The sequence below is a fragment of the Eschrichtius robustus genome, chromosome 14 (assembly GCF_028021215.1).
Source record: "Eschrichtius robustus isolate mEscRob2 chromosome 14, mEscRob2.pri, whole genome shotgun sequence".
NCBI classification, from domain to species: domain Eukaryota; kingdom Metazoa; phylum Chordata; class Mammalia; order Artiodactyla; family Eschrichtiidae; genus Eschrichtius; species Eschrichtius robustus.
In genome coordinates, this window is record NC_090837.1 from 80390460 (window position 1) to 80409821 (window position 19362).

The 19362-nt window shown below is 38.2% G+C and overlaps 1 protein-coding gene across 6 annotated transcripts in view; it reads right to left on the reverse strand.

Annotated features, from left to right (window-relative positions):
* The window catches only part of CCDC68 (coiled-coil domain containing 68), a 49986-nt gene extending 31344 nt beyond the window's left edge, over window positions 1-18642 (reverse strand). Inside the window, exons 1-4 of one of the 6 annotated variants that reach the window (XM_068563253.1) lie at window positions 18508-18623; window positions 13150-13275; window positions 1671-1799; window positions 454-540 (exon numbers count right to left, since the gene is read on the reverse strand). In XM_068563253.1, coding sequence (XP_068419354.1) covers window positions 454-540; window positions 1671-1787 — 204 coding nt within the window. In that variant the 5' untranslated portion in view covers window positions 1788-1799; window positions 13150-13275; window positions 18508-18623. Of the gene's footprint in view, window positions 1-453; window positions 541-1670; window positions 1800-13149; window positions 13295-18507 lie in introns of all 6 variants that reach the window. The other 5 variants (XM_068563254.1, XM_068563255.1, XM_068563252.1 and 2 more) reach the window with 5 other exon arrangements.
* Between the last annotated feature and the right edge of the window lie 720 nt (window positions 18643-19362).

Sequence of the window (19362 nt, forward strand, 5' to 3'; positions counted from 1 at the left end):
CACATTGTTTGACCTTAAGAATAAAAGGCTGGTCACAGGGGAAGGGGTGCATTTAAGCTTATTGACTGATCACACAGCCTAATGGCTTCAACTGGGTGTCCATTGGTGTGGCCCAGGTGAACCTAAAAGCTTGTACCTTTGTCTGTCATTGGAACATGTTGCTGCCATGTATCCCGGCTGAGCCAATATCTTCCCATACAATTTAGGTAAGTAAGCCAAGTTTAAAATATTCAAGTAAGAGCTGGCCATTCCAATCTGATCCTACTAATGACATCTGTAGTTAAATATTTCATACATATGCCCATTAACATCTTTAGATACCAACAAAATATTTAATACTCATCATTCAAAGAATAATTTAATAATATCAAAAAGTTATTTAAAGGAAGTCTGTATGGCTTTATGTTCATTTACTGAAGGAATAAAAGTGGTACATTTTGATAAATTCATTACCTTTGCATCTTGTTTGTGATTTGTACTATTATGTCTTACTTCATCTTTAAATATTTGATTTCGGATCTTTTCCAGAGTAGTTCGAATCTAAAAGAAAAGAAAATATTTTTTTCAAAGGCATTTAATACCAAATACTTTTTTTTTCTATACCAGTTACAGGGTACCAAATTTATCTAGAAAGTGTTACATATATGTCAATCTCAGATTTAAATAACTGCCATCAACCTAACTTGCATTTAGGCTAATATTGTTTAGATTGCAGAAAATGAGCATTTGGTCTTTACAACTGTTTCTTAGGCAAACCTAAAATATAACCCGAATGAATATTATACCACAAAATAATTACTATTTAGTAATTAGTATTTAATACTAGTTAGTTCTATTTTTTTCTATATAGTAATTTAGTACTAATTTGCTATTTGGTAATTACTATAAAACAATTACTATTTGGTAATCACTGCAGAATAATTACTATCCAGTAATTACTGCAAAATAATTACTATCTAGTAATTACTAGAGAATAACTACTATTTAATAATTACTAGAGAATAATTACTCAGAGGAGATCATACAAATTTATGCATGAAATACAAGCCCTGTGTCTTGGTGACCTATGGAATTGCAAGACACGCAAAGATGAATTAATCGCTCTAAGTCACAAACTAGCTATGTCCAAATTTTTCCATCTGTTCTAAAAAATAGTTCATGAGAATACACACCTTTGTCAGACATTATCATTGGATTCTCATAAGATTTCACATTTTTAATGAAGTAACATGCCAACATGTACAAGTCATTGGCGATACTCGCTTTGAACTGCTTGAGAAGGAACAAGGTAAGGAGAGACAGAAACTCAGCAGGCATCATAAATATCTACTTGGCAAGAAAGTATTAATACTTATGAAAGAACTGAGAAATGATGTAAAACAGTAGAATGCAGTGGTGAATAGTGTGGGACAAATTAAGTGCTGATAGGTGTTCTGAATCCTCCTGGCCCTTTATTCAGTCTTAGTCCAAGTGTAGGAACAGAGTTTCGTACCCTCAAGAGAAATGACGACGCATGTGTTTAAATTTCAGCTATCAAGGTTGTCCTTTGCCAAACTAGGTTTGTTCTTCCTCACATGTTCTAGGGAGGGAGAAACAAAGCCCACTAATTCATATCAGACTTTATTGTAAAAAATCATACCATGGTAACATGATTTCCAGTGCCCACATACCTTTTTCACATATTCGGTTTCTTCAGTAATGTGAGCTGACGTGGACTCATACGAGGCAGAATTATCTTCTATCTTCCCCTTCAGGGCAACTGTCGTGGTCACTGTTACTGCCGTCATTGTGAAGTCCAGCTTTAGGAAAACATAAATCAGTTGGACAAAACTAATCTCTTTGATGTTATAATTATGTAGTTTGTAAACTGAAAGGAGTTCTGTATTAGCACTGTAATCAAATATAGTAAAAAATATTACAAATTATGGAAATCTGTATATATCCAAAATCCAGGAATTAATTTAATATTAAAACGACACCAGTTGAAACAATCATTGATTAGAAACTTAAAAATTAAACTCTGAGAATGAAAAATGGGAAAATTTTCTTTTCATTCAGTATCAATTAGACTATAAAACCTCGAGTAGAGACTATGCCTTATTCATATTCATACTCTAGCACACTGTGTAAGTGCTTAATAAATGTCTGTGGGGCTAATAATATAACAAAATCATATATATATATAAAATTTATGCACATGTATGTATATCATTTTATACTTTACAGAGACCTCTAATGTACTGCATTTTATTTAACTCTCAGTAGCCTATGAAGGCCATTTACTGAAGAACTATTTGTAATAGTAAAAGATTCGGAAAAGCCCAAATGCCCACAAAAAGAGGACTGACTGAATGAACTACCTACTTCTATAGAGTTTTCTCTAGGATATATTTATTCAGTGAAAAAGCATGGCGCAGAGAAGGATACATATAATTTCTCTAAGAAGAGAGAGTAGGATAGAAGGGGAAAATCTGTAATTTACAGTTTTGACACTGAAAAATGTAATTATTTTACCTAATTATAAAATAAAACTAAATTAAAAAGAAAATATAAAATCCTCTAAAATAAAAAACAAATTAAAAAAATGAATATATCTGCATACAAACTTGGTGGCATATCCTCATGAATTACTTGAAGTGACTTTAAAACCCGCACCAGGGACTATTTTTCCCCGATGTGATACGTCCTAAGAACGAAAAGAACCCCAAAACAATCTTAAACCGTACTCATTAATAATACTGTTAGTGGAAATATTGGTATTGCTATTTTGAAACTATTATATGTGTGTGCACACATTCACATGACTCACTCACATGAATGCATGATGTAGAATAAAGTCAAGAAGTCACTGTCTTAATGTCTTAAGAACCAAGATTTTTAGCATAAGAGAAAAAGAAATCCAAATTAGAACCAAAAATGTTATGTAAAAACCTTACAATCCAAACTGGAACCGTGAGTAGAAAATAATGATTTATTTTCCTTTAAAAATGTATATTCCAAGTCTATCCACTGAAAATTTAGAAACAAAAGCAATTAACACTCCCAGTGCCCAGACTATGGTCTCAGTACACTATTTTCTACTAAAATGCAACCAGGGCTTCTTGAGTGATTTAGATCTGGAGCAAGAAGTATATAAGGTGAGCCTGAGATATCTTGTCATACCAGAAAGCAAAAAAGTAACCAAATACTACTTGTTTAAGACACAAAAGCCAACCTGAAGAGGAATGACTGTGATGGATTAAAACATATCAAAACTTTTTTAACTCCTGAAATTATGTTGGCAAGAGAAAAACCACCACCACCAACAACAATCCTCAAACTCAATGGAGACGGGCCACGATTATACTAAAAATTAGCCCAGAAAAAGGGGTGAAGGGGACACCAACAAGCATTGATCTTGCCTTTATGATATGAATTTACCATGTATTGCTTGGTAACCAAACAGTTGATTAGGAAAATTTTGCTACAAAATTTCTGCTAATAAACCCAAAAGGACTGATAGAATTAGAAAATCTATATTTTGCAGCCCCTTGTGAAGTAATGGATCTAAGCCACAGTCAACCAGCTCTAAAAACATTAGGTGAGAGGCTGATGAAGAATGCATCAACTCGAGGGACCCCACTAATCAACATTAACAGAAAACTAAAAAAGAGACAACCAGACACTATGTTCTCTAGATGTGGTACAAACACAAGTAGAAAGCATCACCTATGAAGTATGCAGTCCCTCTATCTACCAACGGTAGACATCTGAGAAAGAGGAAACTGTTCAATGACTCTACAAAGGTGAAGGTTGCAAACAGCCAAATCCAGATTATGTAAAATTTTACAGGGCAAATAATTATTCTTTCCACAAATCAATTATATGAAGAAAGATGGGGAGAAGAGAAGAGAAATTGCCAGAAATTATGAGACTTAAGAAACATATGACCAAATGCAATATATGAATTTTCTTTGGCTCCTGATTCAAATAAACCAGCTATATAAAGACATTTTTGAAACAAGTAGGGGAATTTTAACACTGACTGGATAACGGATGATGTTAAAGAATTATTGCAATTTTGCAAAGCATTATTTGTAATTATTGTAATTTTAGGTGTGATAATGGAATTGATATTCCTTAGCAAGATCTTCTCTGTTAGTTATACATACTGAAATATTTGCAGGTGAGATAATATTACCTTTGAAATTTTAAAGAGAGTATTTTACTCTAGTATTTCAAGAGAGGAAAAAATGGGGTGAGGTAAAAATGAAAGAAGTTTGATAAAATGCACGGAATTGTAGAAGCTGGGTGAGGGCACATGGGACCCCTACAGTCCTCTACTATTTTGCTTCTCTGTGAAATTTTCATAATAAATAGTAAAGGACTAAAAAAATAAGATAAAATAAAAGTCCTGTGAGGTAGGATTATTAATCTCATTTTACTGATAAGGAAGCCAAGAATCTAGTAGGTGCTATTAATTTACCCAAGACCACAGTAAAACTAACAAACAGAGCTGAAACTCAAACCCTCGTCTTTTGGACACCAAGATCAAGAGTGTTTCTATCACATTAAGGTCAGATTCCCTAGTGAGAAAAAAATTAAAATTTAGCAATGACCTATGCTGTTAAAACACACAAAGAATTTTCATATTTGCTAGCATCACTTTAAAACTAAATAGCTTCTGGGGATGACTCAAAGTCCTGCATTTATCCTTTAATCTTCAATGAAATTGACAGAGTATGCCAAGAATTTTCCATTTTATGTTAAATCCTCTTAGACAGCCACCGTGGCTTCTGTTCTTTTCAGGGGAACTTGATTTGGCTGTAGCAGCCCTGCAAGTCTGTTTTTTGCAGAATGTGAGCGGAACTACTTCTGTTACTTGGTCCTCTGAAGTCTCTTCCGGGATTAAGTTCTTAGTCCAAAACAACATTTAAATGCTGGAAGTAAAAGAAATGTCCACAGAGGCAATAAACGATGTGTTTGGAAATGAGAGAGGGGTGGTCAGGCTGGAGTGGTGGTCATCAAACCACGGCGGGGAGCCCAGTCTGGCTTCCAGCCTGTTAGGACAGCTTATGAATGGTTCTTACATCTTTTAATGGTTCAAAAAAAAAAAAAAAAAAAAAATCAAAAGAAGAATAACATTTCGGGACACATGAAAATTATATGAAGTTCAAATTTAGTGTTCACAGATGAAGTTTTACTCTAAAATAACCATGGCCGTGCACTTACGTATTGTTTATGCTGCTTTTGCACTATAATAGCTCAGTTGAGTATATTCAACACAGAAAATACATGGCAAACAACGTCTAAAATATTTTCTATCTAACAGGTCCTTTACAGAAAAAGTTTGCCCTCCCCCGGGGTAGAGAATGGCAGCAGGTGGGAGCAAAAGCAGGGGGAAAATAGAGGCAAGCAAAGCAATTGACTTGGTCTGAGTTGTTTTCTTGTTCTTCAATTCAATCTCCCTTGATCTATAGTCTTATTTGTTTGATTTACCTTCTCTTTTCTTTTTAGTGTGTTATATTATTGTGTACATTACAAAATGATAAGGGGCATTTCATCATAGGAATTAATATCACTCTTTAGAATGGATCCCACTGCATTCTCAGTCTTTCATAATTTGAAAATTGCACCAGGCCTCACATTATACATCCTAAAATATATTCTCTTACGTGACTTTTATTCTTAATATCAAAAAATTCTGCCCCACAAATGAACCTATTTATGGAACAGAAATAGACTCACAGACATAGAAAACAAACTTATGGTTAGGGGATAGTGGTAAGAGTAGGGGGAGATAAATTAGGAGTTTGGGATTAACATATACACACTACTGTATATAAAATAGATAAACAACAAGGACCTACTGTATAGCACAGGGGGGGAACTACACTCAACATCTTGCAATAACCTATATCTTGCAAGGAACTCCATTCAATATCTTGCAATAAACTTTTCTTTTCAGAAAAGAATCTGAAAAAGAATATCTATATCTGTATGTATAACTAAATCACTTTTCTGTACACTTGAAACTAACACAACATTGTAAATTAACTATACTTCAATTAAAAAAAACTTCTGGGGCTTCCCTGGTGGCTCAGTGGTTGAGAGTCTGCCTGCTAATGCGGGGGACACGGGTTCGAGCCCTGGTCTGGGAAGATCCCACATGCCGCGGAGCAACTGGGCCCGTGAGCCACAACTACTGAGCCTGCACGTCTGGAGCCTGTGCTCCGCAACAAGAGAGGCCGCGATGGTGAGAGGCCCGCGCACCGCGATAAAGAGAGGCCCCCCTTGCCGCAACTGGGGAGAGCCCTCGCACAGAAGCGAAGACCCAACACAGCCAAAATTAAATTAATTAATTAATTAAAAAATAATAATAATTCTGCTCCTTAACCACTGATATTTCTCAAAATATCCTTCCTCCTCCCCTCACTGGCTGGGCCAACTTAAACAAGTTACATAAAACCTGAGCCCCAGCTTACATATCTGTAAAATAGGGGTGATAACACCTAGAGTTGTAAAAATGAGTTTTTTAAATCCCTGGTTGCAGAAGGCACTCAATGGACAGTAATTCTTAAAATTCTTGCTCCGATCATTTTATATTATGAATAACCACAGAAAATAAGCAGTCCGTAACAGAGAGGGTAAATCATGCCTATCTGGTTGCAAAGTTTATATGCAACTCTATTTATAGGAACTCAAATCCCATTTCTCTTTTGGTTCAGGAAACTTTCACGATCACAGTCTTTCATTTGTATAAAGAAACCAAAGGGGAACTTAAGCCAGGAAAGTCCAAATTGCCATATGGCGTTACCATCCTGGGGAAAATCCATCTTAACATTTTATTTCTGCCAGAAGTAGGTTAAGCAGATAAAATTTTCAAAATAAAACACAATCAGTTAATTAAAGTGAAAAAAGAATTTTATTTGTTTTATGCTAGAGTGGATTGAAGACAGCTTACAAGTGGCATCAAGCCAAGAGGTATTATTTCCTAGATCAGGGCTTTTCAAACAGGGCTCCCCAGGGAAGGGGAGGCGCTGCCCAGACAGGGTTTTGCCGTCTGGACTTGAACCAAAGCAGCTCTGCTTTGTTCTGTCACACGCTGAATTTTTCCATGAGACTTTCTGTGAACAAAGAATGTTCTACAGCTAAAAGGTTTGGAGGCAGACTGCCTAGTTTCATGGCCTGACTCTGCCACTCAGTAGCTGTGTGACCTTAAGCAATTCCTTAACTTCTCTGTGCCTCAGTTTCTTTATCGGTAAAATTCAGATAATATTATTATTAATAATTAATAATAATATAAATAATAAACATGTGGTTCTTTGTGAGTTAACATTTGTCAAGCACTTATAATAGTGCTTAGCACATACAAGCAGTCCGACTGATAGAAAAATGTCCGGTAATACTTTAAACAGTCTGCAGATCGAGCTGGACTGTAAAGGAAAATCCATTTGGGGGGATTTTAAGACTAGCAAATCCATAGTATTGATTCTTTCTTGATAATGCATCAGTAATTCGTCAACATCCCCAGCTGATTATACTAACATCCAATGAATACTTTACCATTTACAAAGCAATTCATACACATTATTGTGAATTATTATCCATGCGGTAAACCAGCACATCACTGGGCACCCAGGATTATGTAACCAAACCTACTTTTCTGATTAATGACATAAGCATGGCTCAACCATTAGACAATAAACACAAAGAAGGCACCTGTTACGGGTTGAATTTTGTCCCCCCTTCCATTCACATGTTGAAGCCCTAACCCCCAGTACCTCAGAATGTGACCTTATATGGAAACAGGGTTGTTGCAGACGTAATTAGTTAAGATGAGGTTACACTGGAGTATGGTGGACCCTAAACCAATATGACTGATGTCTTTATAAATAGGGAAAATTTGGGCACTGATGCACACAAGGAAAACTCCATGTAAAGTTGAAGGCAGAGATCAAGGTGATGATTCTACACACGAAGGAATGCCAGAAATTGCCAGGAAATCACCAGAAGGTGAAGGAGAGCCTGGAACAAATTCTTCCTTACAGTTTTCAGAAGAAACCAACCCTGCCAACACCTTGATCTTGAACTTTCAGCCTCCTGAACTGTGAGACAAGAAAGCACTACGTTTAAGCCATTCAGTTTGTGGTACTTATAGTCTAGAGATTTTAACAAAGGAGTTCCCTTCCTTTATTAAACCCTTGATTCATTCATTCATGTATTAAATATTTATTGAATACAGCTGTGTGAGGAGCTGTGGCTACAGAAATGAGTCAGAGACCCGGCTTTCACGGGACTTTCAGTACAGGGGGGAAACAGACATGAAACAAAACAATAAATATATAGGGAACATAATCAGAGGTGGTGTCACGAAGAAAAGCGGAGGCAGGGTAACAGAATAAAAAGCGGTGCTGTTTTGGCTGGGTGCTGAGAGGCGGCCGATCTGAAGAGGTGGCATTTAAGCAAAAGACATGAATAAAGGAGGTGAAGCCGTGTGGCCATCTGGGAGAAGAGGATTCCAGGCAAAGGGCAGAGCAAGAGCAGAGGCTGGAACTTGCCTGAAGTCATGTTCTAAGAACAAGGTATGCAGTGTCACCTACCTTTTTTTTTTTCTTTTTCTTTTAATGGGCAGGAATTTTTTTTTTTAATAGGCTGCAACTTAAGACTTCCAATTTGCCTAAGGAGTTTTCTCCTTAGCCACTTAAAACAGGTCTAGCCCTGGCTGGTCAGGCTCCCTCAGGGTTGAAGGAAAGACAGGGACAGCGAAGTCTGGGACGCTGTCAGGTGCCACAGGGCACATGCAACTGAGTCCAGGTCCATGGAAAGAGTAGCGAAGGGCAGCTGACCACACGGCAGCATTCTCAACTCACTTCTGTGGGTGCTGATTGAAAAGCACCGTGGTGGACGCCTGGCTTGAATCTCCCTCCCAGGTACGTAGGGTCACCATCCGCAGGAGTCTTTGCAGGAAAGATCCCTTACTTCTTCTTCACTCCCTGGGGCTGGAGCTCAGGAACAATTCCTAGACTCAGCCAACTGAGCGCTCCCTCCTGGAAAGGCCAGCAAAGGATTGTCCCTCAGGCATGTTAAGCTGGAGGCAGCGAAAATCCCGTCGCTATTCTGGGCAGGAAGGAGTCTGGCACAGAGAGTGCGTTGCGTCCAGCGGCAGGAACACCAGCGTGGTATCTAGTGACCAGTGGCAATGCCAGAAGAAGTCTATCCCCCTCTTGTTACAGACTGATCTTTGCTGAGGTACCGGGACTGGATTCTCCCATTTCCGTACCTAGTTTTCCCATCGATTCTGGAAGCTGAATTTACTTCCAGTAAATTCCTTTCCTACTAAGGTTAGCCAGAGTCAGTGACTCTGCTTAGTGACGGAGAGCCCTGTTTTAGCACAGTTTCTGAGTTTTCAGCTCCTCAGTTCTGAGCTAACAATATTGACAATTGTCTCATCATTCTTGGTCACTATGATAGAGAGCTTTGGTATTAGAAACTGAAAGAGTAATTTACAATAAAAGTGCTCAAGGGTAATGAGGTTATGTGAGGGGGGAGAAAAGCTAATACATCTCCAGACCCTTGAAGAGACTGGTCATGTACTGAATGCTGAATAGCACACCTGTTGCGCAGCGACATTACACGGCACAATGGTGACATCCAGTGTCAGCTGGCTAAATCTCAGGTGACTGTGCAGTTTACCTGAAAATGATGTACAGTATATCAAAAGACATGCATGTTAACACGGAGCCCAAGTAATTGCAATGCTGTTTGCAAGAAATAACCTAAGATTTTTAAAGTAGAATTAATTTTTATTCATTTCTAAATGCTACTCATTTGTATACACAAATATATTTATATCACAGCCAGTGCTATAGCAAGCTCTTAGATATGAAATAAAAGCTATTTAGTTTGGGGGGAAAAAAGGATTGAAATCCTAGTACAAACACAATGTAAAATATATACTATTGACAAAGCACTGTGCCATTTACCAAAAATTATTTTCCGTATATTGTCAGAATTAATCATCCCAACACACTGTGCTATAATTATTACCTATATATCTATATCTGTCTATATGTAGGTATAAGGCAACCAAGTCACAGAAAAGTGACATGTTTTTCAAGATCATAAGTTAATCTTATCACCTGAACCCAGATAGACCGACCCCCAAATCCAAGTGTCTTTGTAATGAGAAAATCTGTCTTCATAGTTCATTGGTATAATTTGAAACTTTGAAAAACAGCTGAAGGTTTCGCCCAATGTCCGGTATAGCAGCTCCACTGCAGAGTGGTGCAAATCACATGAATCCCTTCCCATTTGGGGAAGAGTGAGGGGACCGGGATCTGATGGCAGCCCACCACGTGCAGGCTGGGGTATGCTGCCTTTAATAATCCTCATGAACACCTGAGGGCGTTAAGTGTTATTGTTCCCATTTTACAGATGAGAGAATGAGCTCCCCAAGATCAAGCAAAGACAGCTCGTTAATGATGGTCATGGACCCCAACCCATGAGGCTTGGGCTCTTTCCAAATTTCCACTTTGTCTCCTGCTGCATTCTGAATGGACTTCCAAGCCTAGTTTCTTGGGTCTAAGCTCATTTAGTAATGGGGGTTTTCCAAAGTAAGTGACTAAGTAACAGTCAAGTGACTCCTGCCATGAGCCCCCAGGTGCATCCTTCAGTAGCCTAAGCAGATGTTGTCGCAATAGATTTATTCCACAAACAGAGGCAGCGTGACTTCATGGCTTAAAGATGAGGGCTTCGGACTCAGTTGGTACTGCCCACAAGACTATTTTACTTCCCCACTAGCTGAGCAGCCTTGGAAAAGTTATTTTTTTCAATTCCTTTATCACCATTTATTGAAATTATTAATTTTTACACATTGAATTCAATTTTATCTTTATCAAAAATCAAATGGCTATGAATGTTTTCAACTGACTGTTTTTGGGTAAATTTCTGGATTCTCTTCTAATCTATGTCGGTATATGTTCTTTCTTTTTCATCTTTTTTTATATTTAATTTTTATTTTATATTGGAGTATAGTTGATTTACAATGTTGTGTTAGTTTCAGGTGTACAGCAAAGTGATTCAGTTATACATATACATCTATCCTTTTTCAGATTCTTTTCCCATATAGGTTCTGACAGAGTATTGAGTAGCATTCCTTGTGCTGTACAGTAGGTCCTTGTTGATTATCTATTTTATATATAGTAGTGTGTATCTGTTAATCCCAAACTCCTCCTTGGAAAAGTTTTTAAACTCCCTTAGGCTTTAGCTTCCTCAACTGAAAAATCCAGATGAAGCTGTTAACTTCTTCATAGAGTTATATGACAACTAAATGGGATACTGTATCAAAAGTGCTTATGGTGTATCTGACCGTAATACACATTCAGAGAATATTAAGTAATTATCTTTATGTTCACAACTTATTGTAGACATTTACTTACAGGGCATCATTTGCAAGTGTCAACACCTAAGCCCAGTTGTGCCCCCTCTTCTCATCCCCCCACCCCCATCAGTCAATTACTCCTCTTGCTTTGTCCTTCTCAGTTAACAATGAACTTAAAAGCCGCTTATGACTCGTCAGTGAAAACAACATGAGAAGAAGCAGTTGTCACGGACATATATCTCAGGCATTTGTAACATTTATAAGGAATGTGCCCTTTTGGAAAATTTTTGTGGCTTTATTAAATATTTTAAGAGCAAAAGGCTCAGACATTTACAAAATATCTGTAGCTTCCTAAGCTGGTCTTGGGATATCTGATCTTCAACACCATCTACTTCATTTTAAAAATTATCCAGCGAAGGAGGGAAAAACAGATGATACAACGTGTGGGTGAGGATGGAGAGTAGCTGACACTCCTGTATGTTGCTGGTGGGAAAGCAAAATGTGCAGCCACGCAGGACGGCAGCACTTAGGCAGTTTCCCATAAAATTAAGCACAGACTGTACAACCCAGCAACCTCTCTCCTAGGGGATTTTTATGTTCCATAAAACACAAGCGTTTATAATTGCTAAACACTGGAAAAAATTCAAATATTCATCAACAGGTGAATCCTACTCATCAATACAAAAGAATGACCTACTGATACCCACAACGATACAGATGAATCTCAAATGCATTATGCTGACTGAAAACAGCCAAATCCAAAAGGATGCATGTTCCACACTTCCATTTATATGACATTCTAGAAAATTTGAAACTATAGGGCCAGAAAACTGAACTGGGGATTAAGAGTGGGGGAGCGATTGACTACAAAAGAGACACTGGGGAATATTTTGGGGGGTTGGAGAGTGGTGATGGAACTGTTCTAAATCTTGATGGTGATGTAGATTCCATGATTGTAGCCATTCGTCAAAACTTACAGAACTCTACACTAAAAAAGATGGATTTATATGCTTTTATTTTTTAAACATTCAGCAGTACCCTAGAAAATGCAAAGTGCAATGGAGATTTCAAAATCCAAGGAACTTCACTGATTATACCAGAACTAACTGGAAGCCACAATTAGCTGCATTTGTTTTCCTTAATTCAAATTGTTAACCCCTCCAGAAGTGTAAATGGCAAAAAGAAAGTAGTGACGGAATCAGAATTGTTAAAAAGCAAGTAACTGAGTTGCTGACAGGTAGCTAGTGCTGTTGCTTCTAGAAGAATAGTCCACGAAATCAGACATTCAATATTGTGACAAAAACAAGGGAAATCTTAAACATCTTAAGAAAGTTAATCATGATTATTATTTACTAAGGTGGAAAAGTAGGAGGAAATATATAAAAATATGTAAGCAGTATACAAGGATATTTGCAACAAGAAGGTTTAAATCTAATTCATGAACCTAGAACTCCTTATCTCATCTACCCATTCCTTTTCTGATCATCTTCTAGATGCATGTTTTCATTCTTCACAGTAGAGCATAAACACATAGACCATTGAGGCAGTGACTACAAAGTCCATTAAGGCTGACCACCCCCTGAAGCAGCCCGGACCCTGTGCTTCACTGCCCCCTCTGACCATCCTCCTATATCAGGAAGAGGTCAGACTGATCCCAGTGTGGCATCCTACCACAATCCAGGGGCTACTAGAAAGATACAAGGGTGAGAAGCAGCTCCTGGCTCTGGATGAAACCAAGTTCCTTATATCAGATCACATGACCATTAGTGATGAGTGAGTCAACTCACCAATATAATTAGAAGAAGTTTACAGCTCAATGCTTGAGCGAGCCTCCTTGCTGTTGGTGAACAGACACAACAGGGGGAGCATGTCCACTCCAATTTCCAAAAGGTGAGAAGGATGAAGATGGATTCCTGTAATTGACATTTGACTCTCAAGAGACATTTGGAATGACATTGTCAGTGTAAGACTAGAAAAATACATTTGTTATAGAAATTTTTAAATTCTTACCAAGTCGAGAGAGAGAGAGAGAGATGTTGCCAACAGAGACTTAATTCATCTAACCACAGATCAGCAAAACATTAGTGTTATGAGCCAAGAGTTCAGCAAGTTGTTTTGATATTACCAGCAGACAAACTGAGCTCCAAATGAGCACATCCAGCTTTGGAAAACTATACTATTTAACCTAGGCTACCTTATTTTCAAACCTTAGGAGCATAAAATTAAAATCCTTGCATTCCAAGTTGTCCATAAAATAGACCTTCAGGTTATCTGAATGCTCTTTTTCTCCCCATAAGATCTTGCAATTTTAGCAGTAACTTAACAGGCATTCAGAGACATAGTGTCTTCTCTTTAGTTTCACAGAATCTGCCAACATTTTACAGAAGAGTTTCCACTCAACTGGAGAAATCTACGTTAGACCATAAGTTGTCAAACGTAACCCACTAAAAATGCATTTGTCTTAAGAGTTAGCACAAAGCAGGGTGAATGGGGGTAAATAAGAAAACAGCTCTGACTGAACTGCTGTTCAAGGTCCCGGCTTCCTAAGAGACGTATAACCAAAGCCAATGTTTTTGTAGTGTTAGAGAGTTCTTATTTGATTTGTTCTGTAGACTACTCATAGAAGAGACACCACCATGTAATAGGAACCTGGAATAATTTATTACTTTGGTCTAGCTCCTCTAAAGGTCCTGGAGGAACAAGGAGTGGCATTTCTTCTGTTTTAGATTTTAAGAGCTCAAACTAGTGCCTGATTTGGTAAATCAACAAACAGCTGTATCAGGTTCATCCTTTAGCACAGTCATAGAAACTACAGAATAATAAAACGAAAAGCATGTAAATCCAGATGCACTCCCTTCTATTTTTTGGCTTAAGGCTATAGATGACTCATGCTTTATGTTAAGTGTGCCACTAAAATATGTTATTAAGAAGTGCTCATATTTTTAAGAGTAGTTCAGTTATCACTGTTGGACCAAACACTCATCAAAATCCCCCAAATTTAAATGCATATCATTTGTGATGAAAACGTAGCAAAGGAGACATAGGCTCTCTACGAAAGTTAATGTCAAAAATTAAACGTCTTTCCATACAGATGGGCAAGAAACACATGAAAAGATGTTCAATGTCACTAATTATTAGAGAAACGCAAATCAAAACTACAATGAGGTATCACCTCACACCGGTCAGAGTGGCCATTATCAAAAAATCTACAAACAATAAATGCTGGAGAGAAAAGGGAACCCTCATGCATTGTTGGTGGGAATGTAAATTGATACAGCCACTATGGAGAACAGTATGGAGATTCCTTAAAAAACTAAAAATAGAACTACCATATGACCCAGCAATCTCACTACTGGGCATATACCCAGAGAAAACCATAATTCAAAAAGAGTCATGTACCACAATGTTCACTGCAGCACTATTTACAATAGCCAGGACATGGAAGCAACCTAAATGTCCATCAACAGAGGAATGGATAAAGATGTGGTAGATATATACAATGGAATATTACTCAGCCATAAAAAGGAACGAAATTGGGTCATTTGTAGAGACATGGATGGACTTAGAGACTGTCATACAAAGTGAAGTAAGTCAGAAAGAGAAAAACTAATATTGTATATTAACGCATAGATGTGGAATCTGAAAAAATTGGTATAGACGATCTCATTTACAAAGCAGAAATAGAGACACGGTATGGATACCAAGGGGAAGGGGGGTGGTGGGATGAACTGGGAGATTGAGATTGACATATATACACTATTGATACTATGTATAAAATAGATAACTAATGAGAACCTACAGTATAGCACAGGGAACTCTACTCAATGCTCTGTGATGACCTAAATGAGAACGAAATCCAAAAAAGAGGGGATATATGTATATGTATAGCTGATTCACTTTGCTGTACAGTAGAAAGTAACACAATATTGTAAAGCAACTATACTCCAATAAAAAAAATTAAAAATTAATAAAATAAAGTAAAATTGAAGGCAGACCTCTCAAAGAAACAATGGAGGTCAGGCGAAAGTGACATTACATGTGCTGAAGGGAAAAAAATGTCAACTAAGAATTTTATATCCAACAAAATTATCTATCAAAAATAAAGGCAAAATAAATTCTCACATAAAAAAAAAAAAAAAAAAAGAGTTAAACGTCTTCCAAGTCCAGCCTAGAATATGAAATGACTGATGCTTCCTGCCACTGGCACAGGATTTACGATTTACTATTTTCATGGAGTATCACAGAAAGATCACAGTTATGACATTTGGTAAATATCAGTAATCCATATCAGGAATATATTTTTCATAAATATAAATACAAATTTGGCTCCTATCAGTTATTTTCAAATTATGCTACCATGGAAGCTGGACCAAAAAATCTGTCTTACCACTTCAATGTGATTGCAGAGATGCCCATCATCTGGCAAGCAAAATGTGGCATAGCCATCCAATGGAATGAGCATTAGTTAGCAATAAAAAGGAACCACTAGTGATACATGCCACAACCTGAATGCACCTTGGAAACATTATTCTAGGTGAAAGAAGTCAGATGCTAAACACCGTATATTATATGATCTCATTGTCTGAAGTGTCCAGAAAAGTCAAATCTAAAGAAACAGAAAGTAGATTAGTGGTTGCCTGGAGCTGGGGATGAGAATGGTGAGTGACCACAAACAGGCCGTTGAGATTTTGGGAGGATGGGGATGATGAAAATATTCTAAAATTGGATTGTGATAATGGTTGCACAATTCCATAAATTTACTAGAAATCACTGAATGGACACCTGGATGTATTTTATGGTATGTAAATTATACCTCCAATAGAGCTGTTTTTAAAAATAGCAAAATGAAAAAAAAAAAAAAAAAAGCAAGAATGTCTTACATAAAGTCACTCTTTTCCTCTGAGGTTAAAAAATAATTATAGTCATGTTTTTCTAATTTACAGGAAAAAAATAACTTGATGGATAGAATGTTCTCGATTTGATTTTTTCACCCCCTAAATGACTGCATCTACTACTACAAGTTTAGTTTTTATTGAATTTGCATGAAATTGATATTTAGCTATTTCAGGTTTAAGATCTCAATATTTCATAACATTAAACCCAGAACACAGGATCCCTAAATTCTTTCCCAACCTAAGCAGAAGAGAAAACTGACTTGAATAACATATAAGTTCCTTTACAATTTTTTAATCTGACTATTTCAATCAGTGTAAAAGAGTCTGTGATTTGAAACTAATCTAGTTTCTAGTTTCGGTCACTGTCAAAAAGTGATGGATGATGATTGCTGTGGTTCCTAATCTGTGGCCTCGGGGTGTCCCGGAGGAGTCCAAAGTTGTGTAAATTCCATGAGGACAGGAATGTGTCTTATTTACACAAAGCTGTATCCCCCTGTGTCTCCTAGAAAGAACATGGTGCCCTACACAATAAATATTCGCTCAGTGAATATATGAATAGGCCCGAAAATCCACAGGTGCACCAAATATTTTCTAAAACCGAGTGTACACACACACACACACACACACACACACGTGCTTTTGTTTTCCAAATTCAGTGGGTGGCTGTTTTCACGCTTAGTAAAATGTAAATTTACTTAAACATGCTATTAAATTGATAGTAACGTGTTGCCATTTTGAAATGCTTTTCTATCAATAAATGGCCATTTAATTTTGATGTAAATGTCTCAAAGAGTCAAAGCCACTACTCTAAAAGACTTTGACATTCCCTTCAGAAATCTTCAGTTGTTCCCTTTTACAGTCATTATTCTAAACAAATAAATGTACACCTCACTTTTCAGGTTTGGCCAAATCTAGCTTAGATTTTCCGGCTTTGTCCAGAATTTGGATTACAACACAAGCCCACTGTCCAGTGCATTATAAATCAATACGCTAACAAATAACATGCCTGTCATTAATTCTCAGAATCATAAAGGTGAATAATACAACTGAAATAGTATCTGTATTTATTTCAAAAAATCTCTTTTTAGTTAGTGCAGGTTTAGTTACTAAATTTATTTAGCAAATCACAAAGGTAAAAACCTTGTGAAGTTTGCCTAGGTCACAGGAAGTGTAAGCCATTTTCATTCTTTCTGTAACTAGTTGAGAAGCCTCTGCTTAGGCGCGAATTCCTGTGTCAGGGACCTTCACTCTCCAATTATCAGTGTAGGGCGAGAGCGAGGGGGGAGAGCCCAGCAGGAAGAAACAACAGCACCAATTGTGTGTCCTAGGCTACCTGAGACTCCAGCTCAGATCATATTTCTGAAAAGCCAGACTTCTGCAGAACTGAATATTTAATAGCATTAGGTAAAAAAGACAGATTATCTTTTCCCTATTGCAAATGAGAAATAATTCCCTTTTGGACCTTTCATCTAGTCTATATATACCAAGAAGTAAAAAAGGTTTTGATTCTTAAATAACAACTATAGTGAAAATGGTAAACAGACACAGCTTCAGCTACATTTGGAGCTGTTTCTTCTGATCATATATATACATATATATATGTATATATAAATTTATTTTCCCTTTCGAAGAAGGTTGAAAAGTTACGGCCATGTCATCATCCAATTTTGCACTGTCCTCTACTGTTTTTTCTGTAAGATGACACTGCCCCTTTGCAAAATTGCCTGGGGCTGAGTAACTTTCAGCTCTAAGATCCCATGACAGTAGAAAACTGTCAACCAATAGGCTGTTCTCTTTTTGCTACACCTACAGCTGCAGAAGCCAGCACGAATGAATGAAGGGTAAGACAACCACCTTCATTCGTTCATTTGTTTATGCTCTTAAAAATTTCGGGCACAGTAAGCTGTCAAAGTTGCCACGCGGGGGTTCACAGGTGACCGCAAGTTTTCCAGACGGCTTTCTCCACCGCCTGTGAATCGCGGGGACCCCTGACCAAGGGACTGCGTAACAGCAATCTAAATAAATAATCAGCTGTGCGCAGGGCTATGGAGGGGGTAGTCTGTCTCGGGGAAGGCAACTCTCTGTTCCTGGAGGAGCACAAACTTCTCGCCCAGGGAATCCGAGCCCAGAAAAGAGGTTTACAGGGAGAATATGCTCCTCACCAAGGATCCCTCTACAGGAAAATGCCCTTGGTACACTGGGCGGCGCTGGGGGGGGACCAGCTCCAAGGGCACCTGGACACCCACTCACCTGGGGGGCGGGAGGGTTGACCTGCCCGCAGATCGCAGGGGCTCGCCTACCTTGGAGGGCGCTCAGCGAGCTCAGGGTCCTGGCGCCGCTCCTCCCCTCTGCTCTGGACCTCGGGCCGGGTCGGCTAGGCCGGGCTTGGTGGCTCCGCCCCGCAGGGCGCGCCCAGGGCAGAGTCCGGCGCCCCAGCGGCTCCGGGGAGGAGCCTGGGCTCCCGCAGCGCCCGGACGCGCACGCCCGGCTCCGGGCGCCCCGGGGTGCCTTCTCCGCATCCCAACACCCGAGTTCCCAACACTGCACACCCCTCAGTAACTGCGTTATGTAAAGGGGAATAGTTGCTGCTGCTTTTTTAAAAAGGTTCTGTTTGCACTCCAGGTTCATAAATTTTTGCTTTTGTTGTTTATAATAAGCCTTTTTATTTTGGGGTAAATTTAGATTTACAGAAAAGTTGCAGAGATAGTACAGGGTTGCTTAAACCCGCTCTGCCGCTGTCCCCTAATAGTCACATCTTACATCACCATGGTACACTTGTCAAAAATAAGAAATGAACACTGATCCGTTAATATTGCCTAAACTAGACTTTACATAGATTTCACTAGTTTTCCGCTAAGATCTTTCTGTTCCAGGATCACGTTCAGGACCCCACGCTCCATTTAGTGTTATGTCTCTTTAATCTCCTCTTGTCTGTGACAGTTTCTTGGTCTTCCCTTGTTTTTCTTAACTTTGACTGTTTTGAAAAATTCTGCTAAGCTATTTTGTGGATATCTATCATTTGGTTTTATCTGATGTTTTCCTCATGATTAGGCTGTGGTTGTGGGTTTGGGGGAGGAAGACCACACAGGTAATATGTCCTTCTCG